General features: G+C 46.1%; 1 protein-coding gene across 1 annotated transcript; it reads left to right on the forward strand.

Moving 5' to 3' along the window:
* The first annotated feature begins 681 nt into the window (after window positions 1-681).
* Window positions 682-15,101, forward strand: GSG1 (germ cell associated 1). Its single transcript, XM_050910135.1, is given in 9 exon segments — window positions 682-729; window positions 732-808; window positions 1,346-1,362; window positions 4,018-4,044; window positions 7,113-7,454; window positions 9,990-10,037; window positions 13,298-13,450; window positions 13,574-13,685; window positions 14,786-15,101. Coding segments are annotated over 9 exon segments (1,140 nt in total).
* The last annotated feature ends 1,796 nt before the right edge of the window (window positions 15,102-16,897 follow it).

Genomic DNA, 16,897 nt, shown 5'->3' on the forward strand with positions numbered 1-16,897 from the left:
AGGAATTTGGGCTGTCAGCCAGCTTGCTAGATCACACTGTGTGCCTCTAATGAAATGCATTGATTTGTGACTCTTACAATAACATTTTTAGGAAATCATTTCACTGGCTATTTATTTGTGTGTTGGAGCGGCCTGATAAGGTTGGAAAACTAAAGCAGACACTGAGCTTACAAATCAAGAGCAAAATTTTGAGAATGAGGTTAATTAACCATTGGAATACCTTTTCTAAGGATGTGATGGATTTTCCATCATATTCGGTTGCACAGTCAATACTAGTTAGTTGTATCAAATATGTGCTATAGCTCCAGCAGGAGCTCTGTGTATGGCTAGAAATGATTGTCTTAAGTTCTTTGGGCTCTGTTACACCCGAGATAAGACTATGTTGTTGTAACGGTCCCTCTTGATGATAAAAAAAACTATGAGCCTATGACAGCCATTGAGTCTGGATGTTTGTGATTCTGTGGAGTAACAGACTGAGATCCCATAAGTGGTAGATTTAAAACTGGCAATAATTTTCATAAAGGGGACTACCAAATTACAAAGATACATTCTGCAGAAGTGGACGCCCTGCCAATCCTGTGGCTGATATAATGTACTGCGATGAATTAGCAAGCTCAAAAAGAACTAACTCATCAATAAAATTACAGACTTGGTACATTTCAAAGCATCTGGTCAGATCTCATGGAATTTCTTGGCTGCTACATGTTCAGTCAGAGAGAAAGAAATAGTGGGGAGAGTCCATGATCACCTTATAGTATTTCACTGGATGCCTCAGAAGAGCAGATGGGAATAGTGAGCAGTGGATGAGGTAAGGGTTTATCTACTTGGGGGTTTGTATGGACCCTTTCCTGGACTGGCTCCTCTTTAATATCCTTATAGGTCTATATAAAAAGTTGTCTTTTTCTTGTCTGCTTACAGTTTATGGTTGGCTAAATTTCATAAATAACATTTTTTTCTGTGTGCTCAGATGAACACATCCTAGAGTTGCCAGAGTTTAAGTACCCTGTGAAAAGCAACACCCTTTAAATAGTCTTATGTTTCCTATCTAGAAATTGAGGCATCTAGAATCTCTAGTGAGTCCTCAAAGTCTGTGTTGCTGCATTTGATTTTTTTTCTTTTCATGTCTACTTTCTATGTGGTTTTTGAATGGTTGATAACCATAAAGATTAGGAAAAAATCCAGCCAAGTAAGACTTGTTTTGAGAAAAAAAAAAGAAAAAAAAGTAGGGGGGGGAAAAAAGTAGTTAGGTCCAAACTGATGGCAAGCTTGTTTTTTCATCTTTAAAATGCATTTACTTATTCCCATTCAATCTTTATTTCTGTTCTGCCACAGACTTGATGTCTAGCAATGTAAGCTGTTCATGTTTAAAAACAGAATTCACCTTTAAATGTACTTAGACTAGAAAAAATATGCCTGGTGAGGACATTTGCAGAGCAAGAGTTAATGCATCATGCAAACAGCTAAATAAAGGTTACAATCTGAGTGGAATTATTCAGAGCTCAGGGAGAAATCTGGCATTTGCAGTCTGTCACTGGGTTTGAGAAGTCTGGCTCTCTCAGTGTCACTGCCACCCGGAGACATCCTGCTTTCTGTGTGGCAGTAAGGGAGGGGACGGCAGCGCTGGACGGTCTTCCTGTAAAAACAGCAAAAACAGGAACGGTGGGAAGTGTCATGTATGAGGAATGTGTGGAATGAGGGGTGAGTATGAGCCCGTCTTTGTCCAGGTTTCACAGAGCAATGTTATGGGTGTAAATAGCCACTCTTCCTCCTCTCTTTTCCTCTTCAGGACAGCTGAAGAGCCAATGTCAGGACAGCTTATGATCCCTGATAACCCTGTGGAGGATTGCTGCACGGAGGGCTATGAAGAGCCGTGGGCCTCTTGAGATCCGCCAGTTAAGTATTGCAATTTTTGGGCCCTATCTGGTAAGGGGTCCTCGCCCTTCTTTTCCACCAACATCCTTGGGAGTTGAGGGTGTCACTTTGGGGCGGGATACACACAAAGTATGTATGTGATACAGCCAGGATAAAAATGCATCACTTGTAAACGCCTGGGCTTTTTTAGAGTTGCAAATCTCCACAGAGGTGTTGTGCTACGATTGTGTTTTGCGTTTCATTTCCTTGTTTTGTTTCTATAAGCCAAGCGCTTGGCTGATTGCGCAGGAAATCAACTGCTATGGGCATTCACTTCAATGGGCGAACTTTAAACGAGTCACCAGGGACTGGCTGCTGCTGAGTTCCAAGAGAGAGAGACATCCAAAACGTCTAGCCAAGCCAAGTTATGGTGGGAAATATCATACAAAGAGGAGAAAACTGGAAGGCACAGTAGGGTGAAAGACAGATACAGCTTGGTTTTCCTGTCCATAATTGGTCAGATTAAGGCGAGGTTGGAATGGAGATTTAAAAAAAAAACCACATAAAATTTTGCTAAGGGAGGTTTGTTGGACATCAGGAAATGTGCTCTGGTGTTTGTGTTCTATGAGCTGTGTGCAATAATCTGGAGATGGAAACACATTGACAAATTTAATATGGTACTTGATAAAATATTGGAAAATGTATTAGAAAGAATAGTTCTGTGCAGGGCAGAAGGTGGAGCAAATACCCTGCTAAGCTCCTCCATTCATTCCTCCTTTTTCTTTCCCCAATGATTTCAGAAGTCTCCCCAGGCTCAGATAACTCAAAGATAACTCAAACCCCCCATATCCCCAGGTGAGGTAAAGAGGTTGTATTCATAGAAATGGAAAAAAGAGGAAGATAGAGGGGGAAAAAACATAAACGGAAGGAACAGAAGTCTAAACTTGGGTGTTGCTTCCTGCCAGCACACATGTGAGCAGCAGAGACTCCCAAAAAGAAGACTAGAGAAAGATTGCCATCTTCTGGAAGGATAAATATCTGCCATTATTCAGAATACTAAGTCTGATATATGTATATTTTTGAAATCATACCATATTTCTGATAAATTTATTTTTAAATCTGAATTCTTATCCATATAAATCTAATGCGGTCTCATTTCATCAATATATATGCTGTGATCCCAGCTTTAGAAACTGACATAGCATCCTGGATTTTAATGAGACTCTCAGCAAGCTTAAAATTAGGAACTTGTTAACATTAAGGATTATAAGCAGAAAGATGGACTTTATCTATTCTTGAGCCTGAAAACCAGGCTTTTTTTTACTGAGCATTTAGAAGCCAAACTTAAGGTGTCCAGATGCGGAGAGACTGAACAATGAAAAAAAATAAAAATTCCTACTCTCCTTTTAAACAGCATCAGCTGTTATTCTACCTACTTCAGTAAATTAAGTACATCTGTGTCAAACAGAACCTTGTTATTAATCAAAAAACCTGCAGACAGTCCATGGAGCATGGAAACATTTAGCATTGCTTTCAGCTAGCCTGTCTTAGAAATGATTATCTATATTAGAGGAGTTTATGCAGTGACTAGGATTAAAATAGCCGCAGAGCTACCAACCATTCTGCTCAGGGCAGGAAAGGTCAGGAGCCCGTGATGGCACAGCCCACATATGGGACCGTGAACCTGCTGGCTCCGTCTGCTGCTTGTGCTGTGCAGGGGCAGTTACAGGCTGCACGGTCACCCGGAGCGATGCGTACACCTGCCTCCCAGCCTCTGGGCTCAGGTGTTGAGATGAGAGCAGATGGACCACTGGTTTCCTCTGTCCCGGCAGAGCAGCAGGGCAGGCATGCAGGGAATCTGCCTTGCTCCCTCCCAGTGGTGGGAGCCTCACCCGCTTGGCACTGGGCAAAGCCTCTGTGAGGAAGACCGGGTGCATACTTTTGGGGTGCTCCTCTCCCTTGCAGTCCGATTCAATGCGGTGCTGCTCCATGCCCTCTAGTGACAGTTTGTTCTCGTGAGAGGTGATGCCTTTTTACTTTTCACTGTTCTGATACCAAACGAGGTGTATCAACACCCTCAGGTATTGTGGGAGCATTTAAACTTTCAGGACAAGAGCTCAGAGGGCACTTTGGGTGAGTCTGACTCTTTCTGTCTCTCCTTACTAGCTTCCCAAATTAATCCGATGTGAAGCTGCTGGGAGCTGGGATTCCTGGTGAACTTCGCACCTTGGTAAAAGCTGCCACTACGAGGGACACTGACAGTCTTCCCCATGCTCCCATCCTTTGAGTATTGGACTTTGACTTGTGACTGTTTCACATAACTCTGTCATGGTGGTCATGCCATGGTGCCAGTCTGCCACTCAGCAGTGCTTCTGCTAAGGGGCTCCTTTTGTCATTAAAATCTCCAGTGCCCATGGGGAGAGCTGGATTGGCATCTCTTCAGGGTCTGAAATCCTCAGTCCTCAGAGCAGATGCAGTCACATAAACTTCCCTCTCCCCATTTTTTTCTTCTCCCCTTTCTGCGACTGGCAGGTCTGGCCAGGAAGATATCCCAGAGCTGCGGGGCTTGTGGCCTTTGCTGTTCTGCTGAGAGAGTGCACAGGGCAAGGGGTGACCTGATGCCAAGGGTGCTGGTAGTTTCTGAGCTAAGGTCACTCGTCCCCTGAAGCATTGGCCAGAGAGCCGCCAGCTCACTCCATACAAGCTCCCAAACAGCCACTCCATGGAGATGGCTGGGGTCTTTCTGTGTTCTACGGAAACTTTCTACTCAGTCAATACAGGTCACCCTTCTGCACTTAATCCCAGTCTGCAGCACCAATCGCTTCCAGTATAATCTCCCAGAACAGCTGTGCTGTGATTGCATTGTGGATTACCAAATGACCATTTTCCACAAAACAGCTGCTGGCTGGAGGGATAGCATTTAATAATCACTGGGGGGGGGTGGGGGTGGGGGGGTGTGACGGAGGAGGGGAGGAGACAAAGGAGAAAGGGCTTTTGAAGCAATTGGGTTTCTTGGAGGATCTAGAGATGAGCAAAACAGCAGATAAAGCATGAGTCCCATTTCTGTATTGCTCCTCCAAATTAACAGGACTTTGAGGACTTGCTGCCAAGGTAAATTCAACTCTCTTTCCTTTTGGGGCTATCTAGATACTATGGTCAGTTATTGTCAGTAAGTGCTTGGCTTTTATGGAGGGAAACTTTTCTGACAATGTTCTCATGAAGGAGTAGTTCAGATTTGCTTCTCATTCCCTATGTCCTCTGCATCCTTGATCCAGTTCCTTCTTCTGACTCATTTGTTTCTTATATTTTTTTGCCTTTTTCCTTATCACTTGTTCTGAAATTATATGGCCTTTCAACTACTATCACAAATCAACTGGAGAGAATATTTTTCCCACTATTGAAGATTTAAATTAGAAAATTGATTTTTGTCAATATTATGAATGGAAAGATTTTTTTTTAAATAAAAGCACGAGCAAACCGAAACCTGATGACAGAAAATCTTATAATCAAGCATTGATGAAAAACTGAAAAACTTTGTGTGCTGAAGGTTTCTATTTTCAGATGAAAAATCATGTTTTTGAGGAGAGCAATTGTATCTATAATTTCCTTTTCAGTCATAAGCCAAATTTTCCACTGAAAAAACTTTCATTGAGGAATTTGCCACCAACCTTAGCCAGAAACCTTCACATAATTATCTGTTCCTAGTAGGTATCTGCTCTGTGAAAATGGTGATATCCAATATACCTTCAGATCATGGAAGTCATTAGTTATGGTATTACTAAGATGCTACCATCTCCAGGGCGCAGCATCTCCATTGCTGAAAGAAAGAAATGCTCTGGTGAAGACACAAAAGAAGCCAGAGTATAAAACAATACAGGAATTTTTCAGGAGCTGGGTATTTTCTTGCCTTCGATGGGGATGTTCTGGATCACTTACTGTTTTCTCAGCGTGATGAGATGCTAATGAAGTCCTGCTTTCCAACAGGAGCTTCAGCACCATCTTCATTGACCACATTTCTGAGCTTACTGGTTAGCAGAACAAATGCTTCTAACTACACCACTCTTAGCTGGGGTGCAGTCACAAACAATGCAAAGCTCAGCCTCGTATCATTTATTTATAGTAGTGTCCACAGTATGCCAGGCCTTTCTCACACGTTCAACGTTGGGTGAGTCAACAGAAGTTATGTGAAGAGGACCGGCAGCAGGCAATGTCTGTACAAACTGAATCTATTCATGGGCAAATAGATTTTGAGAGTCATAAATAGGAAAGGGTGGGAGTATCTGGATGAAGTTGTGCCAAACATAGGGAGTGCCATGTGGGAAGAGGCATGCGTTGATTACATGAAAGTTGATGTGTGGGTAGATGACATCTAATCAATCCATGGAGTGATAAGTTGGGGTTCTCAGAAGTCAGTGCAGGGTTTTGCAGGAACCGTAAAATCTTAAGCTTCCCGCTGAGTGAGAAAGACCACAGGACCCTGGTACACAAACTGCTTTCTGAATTACTTTTTCTGATGTGATGAAACTGGGAAGAGTGTTTGTGGCAATGTTCGCTCTTAAAAAAACCCCTTTTGGCACTTTGTGTGAGAGCAGAGACACTGTCATCCTACCACCCTACCAAATTTCTGATGTGCAGAGCAGTGCTTGCTCAGGTGGGAGGTACTGTTCTGGGGCTTGGACTCGAGCTGCCAGGTCTGGATAGCTGGGTATCCCTCCTGAGCAGGTCACTGCTTTGAGGTGTGACCTTCAGTGATCTGGGAACATTTTCCTGCCTTTCCCTACTGTGAAATCAATACACTCCCTACCTCCCTAGGTACAGTAATGAACTGCTTGAAAAAATGTTTTGGGGCACTTGGCAGCAAGAATTCTCATTTAGTTGGACAGAGCATTCTTCATGCCCCATCTAAAGACAACACATGGTATTCGGGGAAGTTGGTTAACAGTTTTTCCCTACCATCTCTGAGATAGAGTGAATATGATGTCCCTTTCATTTTGCTCATGTGCTCACCCTGATGCACTCAGACCTGCTATGTCTACTGGGTCACCCTCTCTTCCCCAGTACAGATATTCAGTGTACTTTGAAATGGTTGAAGCTGACCTCTTGCTCCACCGCCCTGGCTTTCAGGAACTGGTTCTTTCATGCTGGGTGAGCTGTTGGGATGTTGTGAGGAGGGCAGAGTGCTCATATCCCCTCCCCACAGGTGCGCGCTGGGAAGAGCTGGGATTTGTAAGGCTAGGTGGGACAAGTGGCTGGTGTGACAGTCCTTCCCATTTGTGTGTTATAGATGGAGCTGCTGAAGGGATTGCCATGGCGCCGTGCTTTCCTGGCTGTCATCCTGAACCTGCTGGCTCTCAGCCTGTCCACCACTGCCTTGCTCGGCAGCTACTGGTGCACCGGGACCCAGAAAGTGCCCAAGCCTTTGTGTGGGAAGAGCAAAGTCACCAAGTGCATCGGTGTCCCCATGCCGCCTGATGCAGATGCTAGCAATGTTTCATCCCAGGATGTGGTGCACTACAGCTGGGAGACCGGGGATGACCGCTTTGCCTTCAGATACTTCCACACGGGGATGTGGCTCTCCTGCGAAGAGAGCATGGAAGGGCCAGGTAGCATCTTGCCCAGGCAGCCACAACTTCTTCCCTTGTATTTCCTCCACAGGAGTTTGGAAATGAAGCAGGAGGCTGACAACACTTGGGAGAAAACCCTTCTTCATTTTCCTAGATGGCATCGGCCCTGTGCACTGCTGTGGTCATTATATTTCTGTCCTTCATTCGGATGTTTCCAAAGGGGGGCAAGGGAGAATGGTTGTTTCTTGTGTGCCCTTCAGTCTGGAATAGGGGCTGTGAAGTGCAAGTGGTGGTGGTGGTGGCAGTGACTTTGTGATGGCATCGTTCATCCTGATGTGAACTGGACTCAGCCTCCTTTCCCTTTCCCCATATCTACATTCCTACACACAGCTTTATACTCTCCAGGGCACTTCTGTGCATGTCCCTCAGAACTCTAAGCGGGGTGACTTTATGCAGTGTTGTCAATTTATACTTATCACTGTGAGGATTGCAACAGTTGGTGTTCTCCTTAAATCACCAAACTGAGAGGTTTTGTGAATTGAACAGGGACTGGGCTTTTCTTAAAAAAAAATAAAGGGAGAAAGGGAAGTATGGCCTTATAGATACAGAGAAAAATCTGGAGGATCTGAACCCAGAGGAACTAAAGCTAGGAGGCAAATTGACCTGAGGATTAGAGCTGCAGTATTGTAATTTTTTGAGTTGTTTTTGCGATATTGTGACAGGTTTCATTTGTGATTTTTGACCATGTGGGACCGGCACTGTAAACGCTGGAGTACCAGGGGCTGGTTGTGCAACCTGTACTAGACCCCTTTGGTGCCTCCCTTCACCCTTGACTTGCTCCTGCCCAACCATGCTGAAGTCCTTCTGCTGAAACCTGTGCCACGCCAGCACAGGTGGATGCTCTGCAGTGCACAGATGCTCTTTACAGCCTGGCACACATATCAAGGATCAAAATTGACCCGGAAGGTGGCCAACAGGGAGATTTGTATCTAAAGATACAGTGATGAAAGTCGCTTTCATCAGGCCCATTCCCCTAAGCCCACCACCCTCCCTTCAGCTCTCCCCAAGCACAAACATCTCACCTTCTTTAACTAAGCCACTGTTCTAGTATAGCGTTTTTCATTTTCTTTCTGTTGCTGTCAGAGTTTGAAAATAAAGAACTGGTGAATAAAAGCAGACAGAAGGGGGGTGGGAGCAGGAGGGAATGTGCTTGAAACTCTCACGTCCTAACGAGAGGGCTTCTTCGTTATGAGCATTTCCAGACATGCTGGGGAAGAAGATGTGTTTATTTGGGACTGGTTTGGGTTGGGGTGTGTTTCCATGGTGCTTGTGGGAATGGGACTGCATCCCTTGACAGCTTTCTCTGAAAGACTTGTCTGGCCACCAGGCAGTCCTGGAATAACCCCAATGCCTGAAGGAACACAGAGAGCGCGTTACATCTGGATTGCAGCAGAGCACGGGGTAGAGCACATATAGTCAGTCTCAGTCCCCTGCTTCCTGTAAATCAAGTACAACCCACCCACTGCTGTGGGTCTTTGAAGCAAGTGCATAGACAACAGCAGAAAAAAAAAGGGGCTACTATGAGCAAAAGGAGTTTGTGCTGAGCTGGAGAAAAGATTTCATTATTCAGGCTAATCTCAGGATCAGTTTAGATGAGCCATTACTGAATAACCTCATTAAAGTTCTAGGTGAAGTAGCAAACCACAAGTTAATGAGGACTGCAGATGGCACTAAACTGGGTAGCGTCTTGAGAGCTGTGGATGACAGAAGTAATACAGGAGATTGGGAGAGATTAGAACTAGGGATAGAAATTAAGAAAATGAGATTCTTACATGAGAAGCAGCAGGCTGATACTTCTGGGAGAAAATACTGTGCCAAGTAGAGGAGAGGACCCTCAAATGCAGTAATGCAGTATGCAGTACGAGAGACTTACAAGTAATAATGATGGACCCTCAGCTGAGACAATAGTTTGCATCTGGCCAACATAAAAAGCCAAAGCAAATATGAACACCATTTGTCCAAATAGCATGCCTAAAATGTGAGGACAGAAGACCATACTTCTGTGTGATTCTCTGCCACAGAAGAGGGACTTGCATCTCTGTCATGCAGCATTTCACTTGGGAAGATTTTTTTTTTGCTTTTTTCTTTGGGAAGCAGTGCTAGAACTGCTCTGCTGAGACTGGGGTGAATGGGAATTCACGTTGTCATCAGAAGTGGTGGGTCTGCAGCCTATTATAAGCTACATCCTTAATAGGCCTGACCAACAGTAATGTTGTGAATGAGTAGCAACAGATTTTCACATTCACCAGAGGCTCATAAGATTTACAAATTGCTGAAGTTTTTTTCTGTAAAGGACACTTCCAGTTTTCCAGGCAGACATTGCCTTCCCCTGCCTTGCCCCAGTGAAGGTCTGGAAAGATGGTCAGAAAGAGAGCAGAAGTGAGAAGATCTGATGGGTAGATTCAGGGATGACTGGAGCTATGCAGTGAAAAGAGACTGAGAGGAAGAGATATTCCTTTCGCTTATGTACCCTGCATTGTTTTGCAAACTAATACCTTTGTTTTTGTGTTTCAGAAGAGAAATGCCGTAGCTTTATTGAGCTTTCACCACCAGCAGAGAGAGGTAAGAGCAAATCCCCATACCCCACTGTAGCTGCCCAGTGCACCTCCTTGGGATGGGGGACCTGCAACATTTTGCCGTGTGAGGACAGCAGGGTGGGTCCCCAAAGAGCCAGGCATGAAATCCTGGCCTCATGGTTGCTAAAAGAGCAAAGATTTCCTCCCAGTTGTTTGCCTAAACTACTGCCATCTGTGAGGTCAGTGCTGGAAACCTCAGACCCCCTCCCATATGAAGTGGGATTTGTCTCATCTAAGAAGTTGCCCAGTCTGCGCTTGTCATCTTGCTGTAGTCAGCGGGAAGGTGATGGATGCCACCTGAGGGCAGTCCCTCCCACATATGCTACATGTTAACTCAGTGCTTCAGTTTTGGGGTCTAATGTGATGACTCTGGAAGCTGAATCACCTCTTACTTTGTGGTAAGTAAGTGATCAGGACATCTGAAAGTTACACTTTCAGGGTGAAGTCCTTGCCTCATCAAATACAAAACTTCATTTGGGTTGGAGAGCTCACCCCTCCTGTCATAGTCACATGTTTCAAATTATCCTGGGGATAACTTCAGTATACCTGGATGTATGTGTACATATGCAGTGGAGATTTTACTTACTGAAAGCTTTTCAACTGGTATGGGCTTGCTAACTATTCCCTGAGATGGAGGCTAGAGGCAAGTCATTTCAAAGGATGTTTGTATGTGAAGGGAAAGGCCTGGCGTGCAGAGCTTGTGTCAGCAGCGTTCAAGCCATGAGAGCAAGGGCTGGAACAAACGCTGGGGAACTGCAACAGCCAGCAGGGAGATGAGTACTTTCAGGGAGCTCATCTTCTTTTTCTGCCTCGTTTCCCCTATTTGAAACACACTGGCAAAGTCTGCTGACCTGCTTTTGTAAAGCGATACGCATTCCCAGGTGAGCAGTCTGGTGCGAGTGGCGTGCAGTGGCGTCACTGTGCAGATTAACCTGGGTCACTCTCGGCACAACAGCAGGGTAGCAAAACCTCCCATGCTTATTCTTTTGGGAAACAGTATTCACACAATTCAAATACTGCTGGTGTTACAAGATCATTTTGAAGTCACGCAGATCTCCACTTTGTCATAAAATGAATGACATTTACTGAATGCATTTACTGAATGACTCTTGCATTTACCACAAAACGCTCACTTCATAGGGAGTAGCAATGCATTTTTCTTCTTTCTCACCTTCTTGTGCTTCATTCCCTGCCCAGACCTCTGGCTCTGTTGCTTCCCATGTCTTCCTTATAGACTGTTTTCCTAAGAAAGGAGGTTTATGCAACCAGATTACGTGTCTTTGTAAATCTTCTGTCTGTCCCTCCTCACACTCCTCCTACTGCTCCTTGTCTAATTGCAGCCCAACATTGATAGAAAGGCCATGTTCTGTAAGACATTGAGCTCCTACAAATTAATTGTAAGGTCACTGTGAGCTTAAGCATGACACTCATAGTGACACTGTGGTCTTAACAGCTCTGTCACCCGCTTTCACCCCTTCCTGCACATAGCATCATCTTAAGATGACCTTGGCCTCCAGCGCAGCTGCCATTATATAGCTGGGCCAGCACTGGAGAAGGTGGTGTGACTGCTGATTGCAGGCTGGGCTGGCTGAGCTAGGTGTGTGCGGACCAGCTCCACATTACAAAGGCAGCATTACAAGACCAGATTACACAGCATGCATGGTGAGCCTGGACTCACAGGGAAAGTGATGCAGAGACCTCTGTGCATGTGTGGTGCCTGCAGCCTCCAGGACACTTTTGGCAGTTTCACCTCTAATGAAATAGTGTCCCTGATGGTGCTGCAGCAAGCCAGCCAGCTCCTTTAACCAGGGAATGCAGCTCATCAATTCCTGCTAAAGAGCTGGGTGACTCTATGGCACTAATGACGTTGAGGAGTCAAGTCAGTGCCACTTTAATGAGGGTTTTCTTCACACTCCTTTTCCCCAGTTGAATTGTCTCCTCTACAGCCATTAATAGTTGCTAACAGTAATGTTCACAGTGCTGCTTCATTTGTCAGATTAATATTTCTTCCTCAGTGAATCCTGTGCTTTTCCATAGCCCAGCATTACAGAGTGCCTTTTCTCATTCTCCTCCAAGTCATACTGCACAGCAAGCTCAGCTGTGGACTGTGGTATCACTTAAGTTCCACTCATAATCCCAGCATGAAAGTACCTGCACTGTGTTCAAGCAGCAGGGTGAGTGGTGAATGTTATTGCCCTAGCTGGATATCCACCCCAAGGAATGTAGTTTCCTTTTAATTGGGGTTTCAGTGAGAAATACAGGCTTGCAAGGGGCTTCCTGAATTCCAGAGGCCAGGTCCCAGCCGCAGCCATGGATGCACCATGCAGATCTTTACTTCACCAGTTGAGTCTCAGGTTAAAAGTTGTTTGCTTCCGTTGTTGTGATTAGAAACCTACTCTGAAGGTCATTATGCTAATGGGTAAGAACCTTCTAAAGTCCAGCTTAGATGTGTTTGTGGCCAACCTATGACCACTAGGTCTTGTGCTAATACTCAACAGCTTTCCCCCTGTGTCGTGGTTTAACCCCAGCCGGTAACAAAGCACCACGCTGCTGCTCGCTCACTCCTCCCCCCTCCCCCAGTGGGATGGGGAGGAGAATCGGAAGAAAAAGGTAAGACCTCGTGGGTTGAGATAAGAACAGTCTAATAGGACAACACAAGGAGAGAAGAAATAGTAATAACAATAATACTAATAAAAGCATATATAAAGCAAGGGATGCACAACGCAATTGCTCACCACCTGGAACCCGATGCTCAGCCCGTTCCCGAGCTGCGATCCCCTCTCCCCTGGCCAGCTCCACCAGTTTATATACTGAGCATGACGTCAGTACGGTATCGCATATCCCCTTGGCTAGTTTGGGTCAGCTATCCTGGCTGTGCCCCCTCCCAGCTTCTTGTGAAAATTAACCCTATCCCAGCTGAACCCAGGACACCCAGTCTTTTTCCCCTGGGTTTCCTCCTTGCTGTTTATGAATAATGCTGGCTTGCTTACAGACAGCATTTTAGTTCCTCTCAGCTTTTGCCATGCCAGACTAGCCAAGCCATCTTCTGTGACAGACACTCTGTCCCCTTCATCATCCTCTGAGCCCTTGCTCACAGGCTGGGGGGATTGCTTTTGGGTGTTCGCTGTTTTCCTTCTTTCCCTTCTTTCCAAAGGACATCCTTTCAGGATTGGGTTGGGAAGGGGGAGTACTCTCCCTTGAACGAGCCATCCTGTGTTGATGTAAGAAGTCTCTGGTTCCCGGCAGGAATCCTGTGGCTGTCGCTGGGATCAGAGATGCTGTACATCAGCTTGCTGCTCATTAGCTTCATCCTCCTGATGGTGGAAATGCTGCATACTGGCAATCCTGTCTGTGGGTTGAAGCTCAACGCCTTTGCTGCTGTCTCCTCGGTGCTGTCAGGTAAGTGTGTTACTGCAGGCTTGGAATCACAGCGGCAGGAGGGCCTCCTCTCCCACACAAGGCTGAAGTATGCTGCTCTGGCTCCTGCTGTAACTTCTTTGCTTTCTTGTCTTTTGTGTCCAGGTCTCCTTGGGATGGTGGCACACATGATGTACACTCAAGTCTTCCAGGCAACCGTTAGTCTGGGACCAGAGGACTGGAGACCACACTCATGGGACTACGGCTGGGCATTCTAGTACGTGAGCTCTGAAGCCATCTTCACCTCCCCAGCCTTTTGGGCTTCAGCCATGCTACACCCTGCCAAAACCCACCTCCTCCTTTCTCGACCTTTTGTGTTTCCAAAGACAGGTGTACCATGGTTCTTCTACTGCTAATCTCCTGTCTTTGCCTCATCCCCTGCTTTAACAAATAGTTGCCGAGTTACTTAATTGAGTAACTACCAAGGACTGGCAAAACAATGCGGTCACACCTAAACAAGTGCCTTCAACTCTGCTGACTAATCAGGTTTGCCCCTGTACTGGTTTGCCCTGTTTGGTCTCAGCTCTTCCCTGTGTGCAGAGGCCAGTGTCACACTTGTGATGATGCTCTCAAACATGCCTTGTTTTTCTGCAGTTTAAATAAGTTGCATGCTGGTTTGGCATCTTCACTAACTGATGTCCAAAGGGCCTATTCCTGCAGCACCAAGCCTAGACACATGCTTAAATATGTGGACACTGTAGCCAGAAGAGCAGCTGCAAAACACAGGTGGCTCAGGGTTCCTTTCTCTAAAGGCTAAAGAAGCCAACCACAGCTGATACGCCATAACTGACTTGAAAAACAGTTGGATGAGCCTTGCAAGTGCCCATGGAAAGTGCAGGCTCAATTTGCAATGCTGTACTGATGATGACCACATTGATTCTTAAGGCTTAAACACTCCAGTGCCATGTGCCAGCCATGGACATCAAATGTCAGCATGGCCATCTAGTTATGCTCAAGTAGACATGCCTCATGTCCAGGAAGACACTGAGCAGCCCTGCAATATAGAACTTGCTTCCAAGCTGTGCTGTCCTGCTCTGACCAGTTACAGGCTTTCCTGCTGCCCTTTTTATTTTCTCTGTATCCCTCCCTTCCCTGTGACAGGGATGACCAGTATTTACCCCACCAATCTAAGAAGGATCTTGTGGTGGGATAACCCCTAAGAACTGTAATGTTATGAGCCTTAGGCTTTCTAGTTCGTGTCCATGCCCAGCAGCTTCTTCTGCCTGGCAAATCAGGGTGCATCACGGTGCTTGCAGTTCAATTCCTCACCCTTCTTGGCTTCGCACAGCATGTGCTATTCTTGTGTCTCTCCTGTAGCATGGCCTGGGCCTCCTTCACCTGCTGCATGGCCTCTGCTGTCACCACTCTCAACACCTACACCAAGACGGTGCTGGAGTTCAAAAGGAACCACATCAAGGGCTACGATGGGAGCTTCAGGGATCAGCCTCAGCACCACCAGTGCTTCATACAGCAGCAAATAAGGAGCTACTATGAGCCCCAAGACAAGCCCCTCCATTCAGTCTCTGAGGGAGTCGACTTCTACTCTGAGCTGCAGCGGAAAGTGCTACAGCGGGAACCAGAGCTGGAGCTGGATGAGGTCTTGGGACAGATGATTGGGGAGGATCGCTGTTAGGGATGAGTGCGCAGGGGCAGAGCAGTGGAGTTTGGGAGGCACAAGAGCTCTGAACCAAACACTAGCACCACTGTTAGCAAGTTCTTGGGGAGCTCTTCCTTCCTATATGGTTTGGGGAGCAAGAAGAGAAGATGAGCACTGGGCCAGGGCAACAGCAGTGCCAACAGTAGCAGGGTGGGTACTCCCTGATCACCGTTTGATGGGTGTCCTCAGCTGGGAAGGGTGAAACTGGAGGGACATGTTGTTGGTGCCAGCTGTCTCCAAGCACTTTAAGACAGAGTTGAGGCAGATGTCCTAATCCCAGCAGTATTGCACCTTGGAATAGATAGTCAGCGCCACCCAGCTGGCAAATTGCAGTGCTGGGCCTCTTTGGGTGGTGTCACATTGACCTTCCAGCAATCCCCCTGGTTCAGTGCTATGGTGAAGGGCATCGGTGCTCATATTAATTAGCTGTAATCCTCTCTGAACACCCTATTTATTCTTCACTTCCAGGACCAACCTCTTCTCCCTGCCCCCAGATTAAAAGTGCTACTGCAGTAGGAATGGGGGATTGCTTTCAGACATCTCTCTCCTCCTCTTTCCTATCTGTAATGACTCCCACATGCTCCTTTCTTGCTTTTCCCCCCAAAATCTCCCATTCTGAGGTACCTTCCTGTCTGTCTCTTTCTACTGTGCTTCTCCACAACCTTTAAGAATCCTTGGCTGGGCTTTTGCTTTTTCCTTTGTTCCTCTTCATCTGTCCCCTTTTCCCCATTGTAAAAATACCACAAACAAACCCCAAATCAAGCAAACTCATAACCTCTCAAAGGTGAAACATTGATTCACGTGACACATGATGCTGTACACAGTATTTATTTGCTCCACTGCAGTTCACAGTTCAAATACATTTTCCCAACAATATACAGACAGACTCTTTATTCACAGTGGGGATGCGTGTGTGTGCGGGCAGGGTGAATTCACATTATGGAGGAGCTAACATCACTGCACTTGAATATCAGTTCTTTCAGGAAGAACCTCAGGAGAATAACTACTTCAGGTAACAGCCGCTTCACCTTTCCCAGCAAGGTGGTGGCTAGACAGGAGGGAAGGGGCACTCCTGTTTAATCCTCATAGGTTACTGGTCCTCACACTTTCAGTCCCTACTAGGCAGCTGTATTAACTGACTATAAACACTAACCCCTGTCTGGAGGAAAATGCCAGGCCTAGAGCCGTTGCTACAGTTGTGCTAATATATACAAAGCTATTTACACAAAAATACCATTAAACATATACAAACTGTTCACAGGCTCTGACATAAAGAGAGCAGGGCCCAAGGACCAGCCTTAGGGCTTGCAGCTAATCCTGAAGGGCTATACTGGAAGCTTTATATGGCGATGCAGGGACGGGAAAGAGACAGGGTGATATAGCAAGGAGAGGTGTCAAGAGCCCAGGAGAGCAAAGCCATGGTAGATGTGCCCATCTGGAGGGAGAGTCAAAGTCCTGCCATCACCTCACCACTCACAGGGAAGTGCGGGGAGGCTGGAAGGGCACGTGCCAGCAGGAGGACAGATGAGTCCTTCGCAATCCTCATCTCAGCCTGGCTCTGCCTAATGTCAAAGGTCAGACCTAGAAAGGCATACTGGGAAAACAGCTCCTACATTGTTGCCCTGCACTGTGGGGAGCTGCTGGGGCACCAAAGTGGTTGCTTTTTATAGGGTCATTTCTATTACAAGGAAATTCATGTAGATGCTCTGCAACTACAGCACAGGAGACCGATGGCACACTCAGAGGCACAGTTCAAAGCACTAAACATACTG

The sequence above is a fragment of the Gymnogyps californianus genome, chromosome 1 (genome assembly GCF_018139145.2).
Source record: "Gymnogyps californianus isolate 813 chromosome 1, ASM1813914v2, whole genome shotgun sequence".
Classification (NCBI taxonomy): Eukaryota; Metazoa; Chordata; class Aves; order Accipitriformes; family Cathartidae; genus Gymnogyps; species Gymnogyps californianus.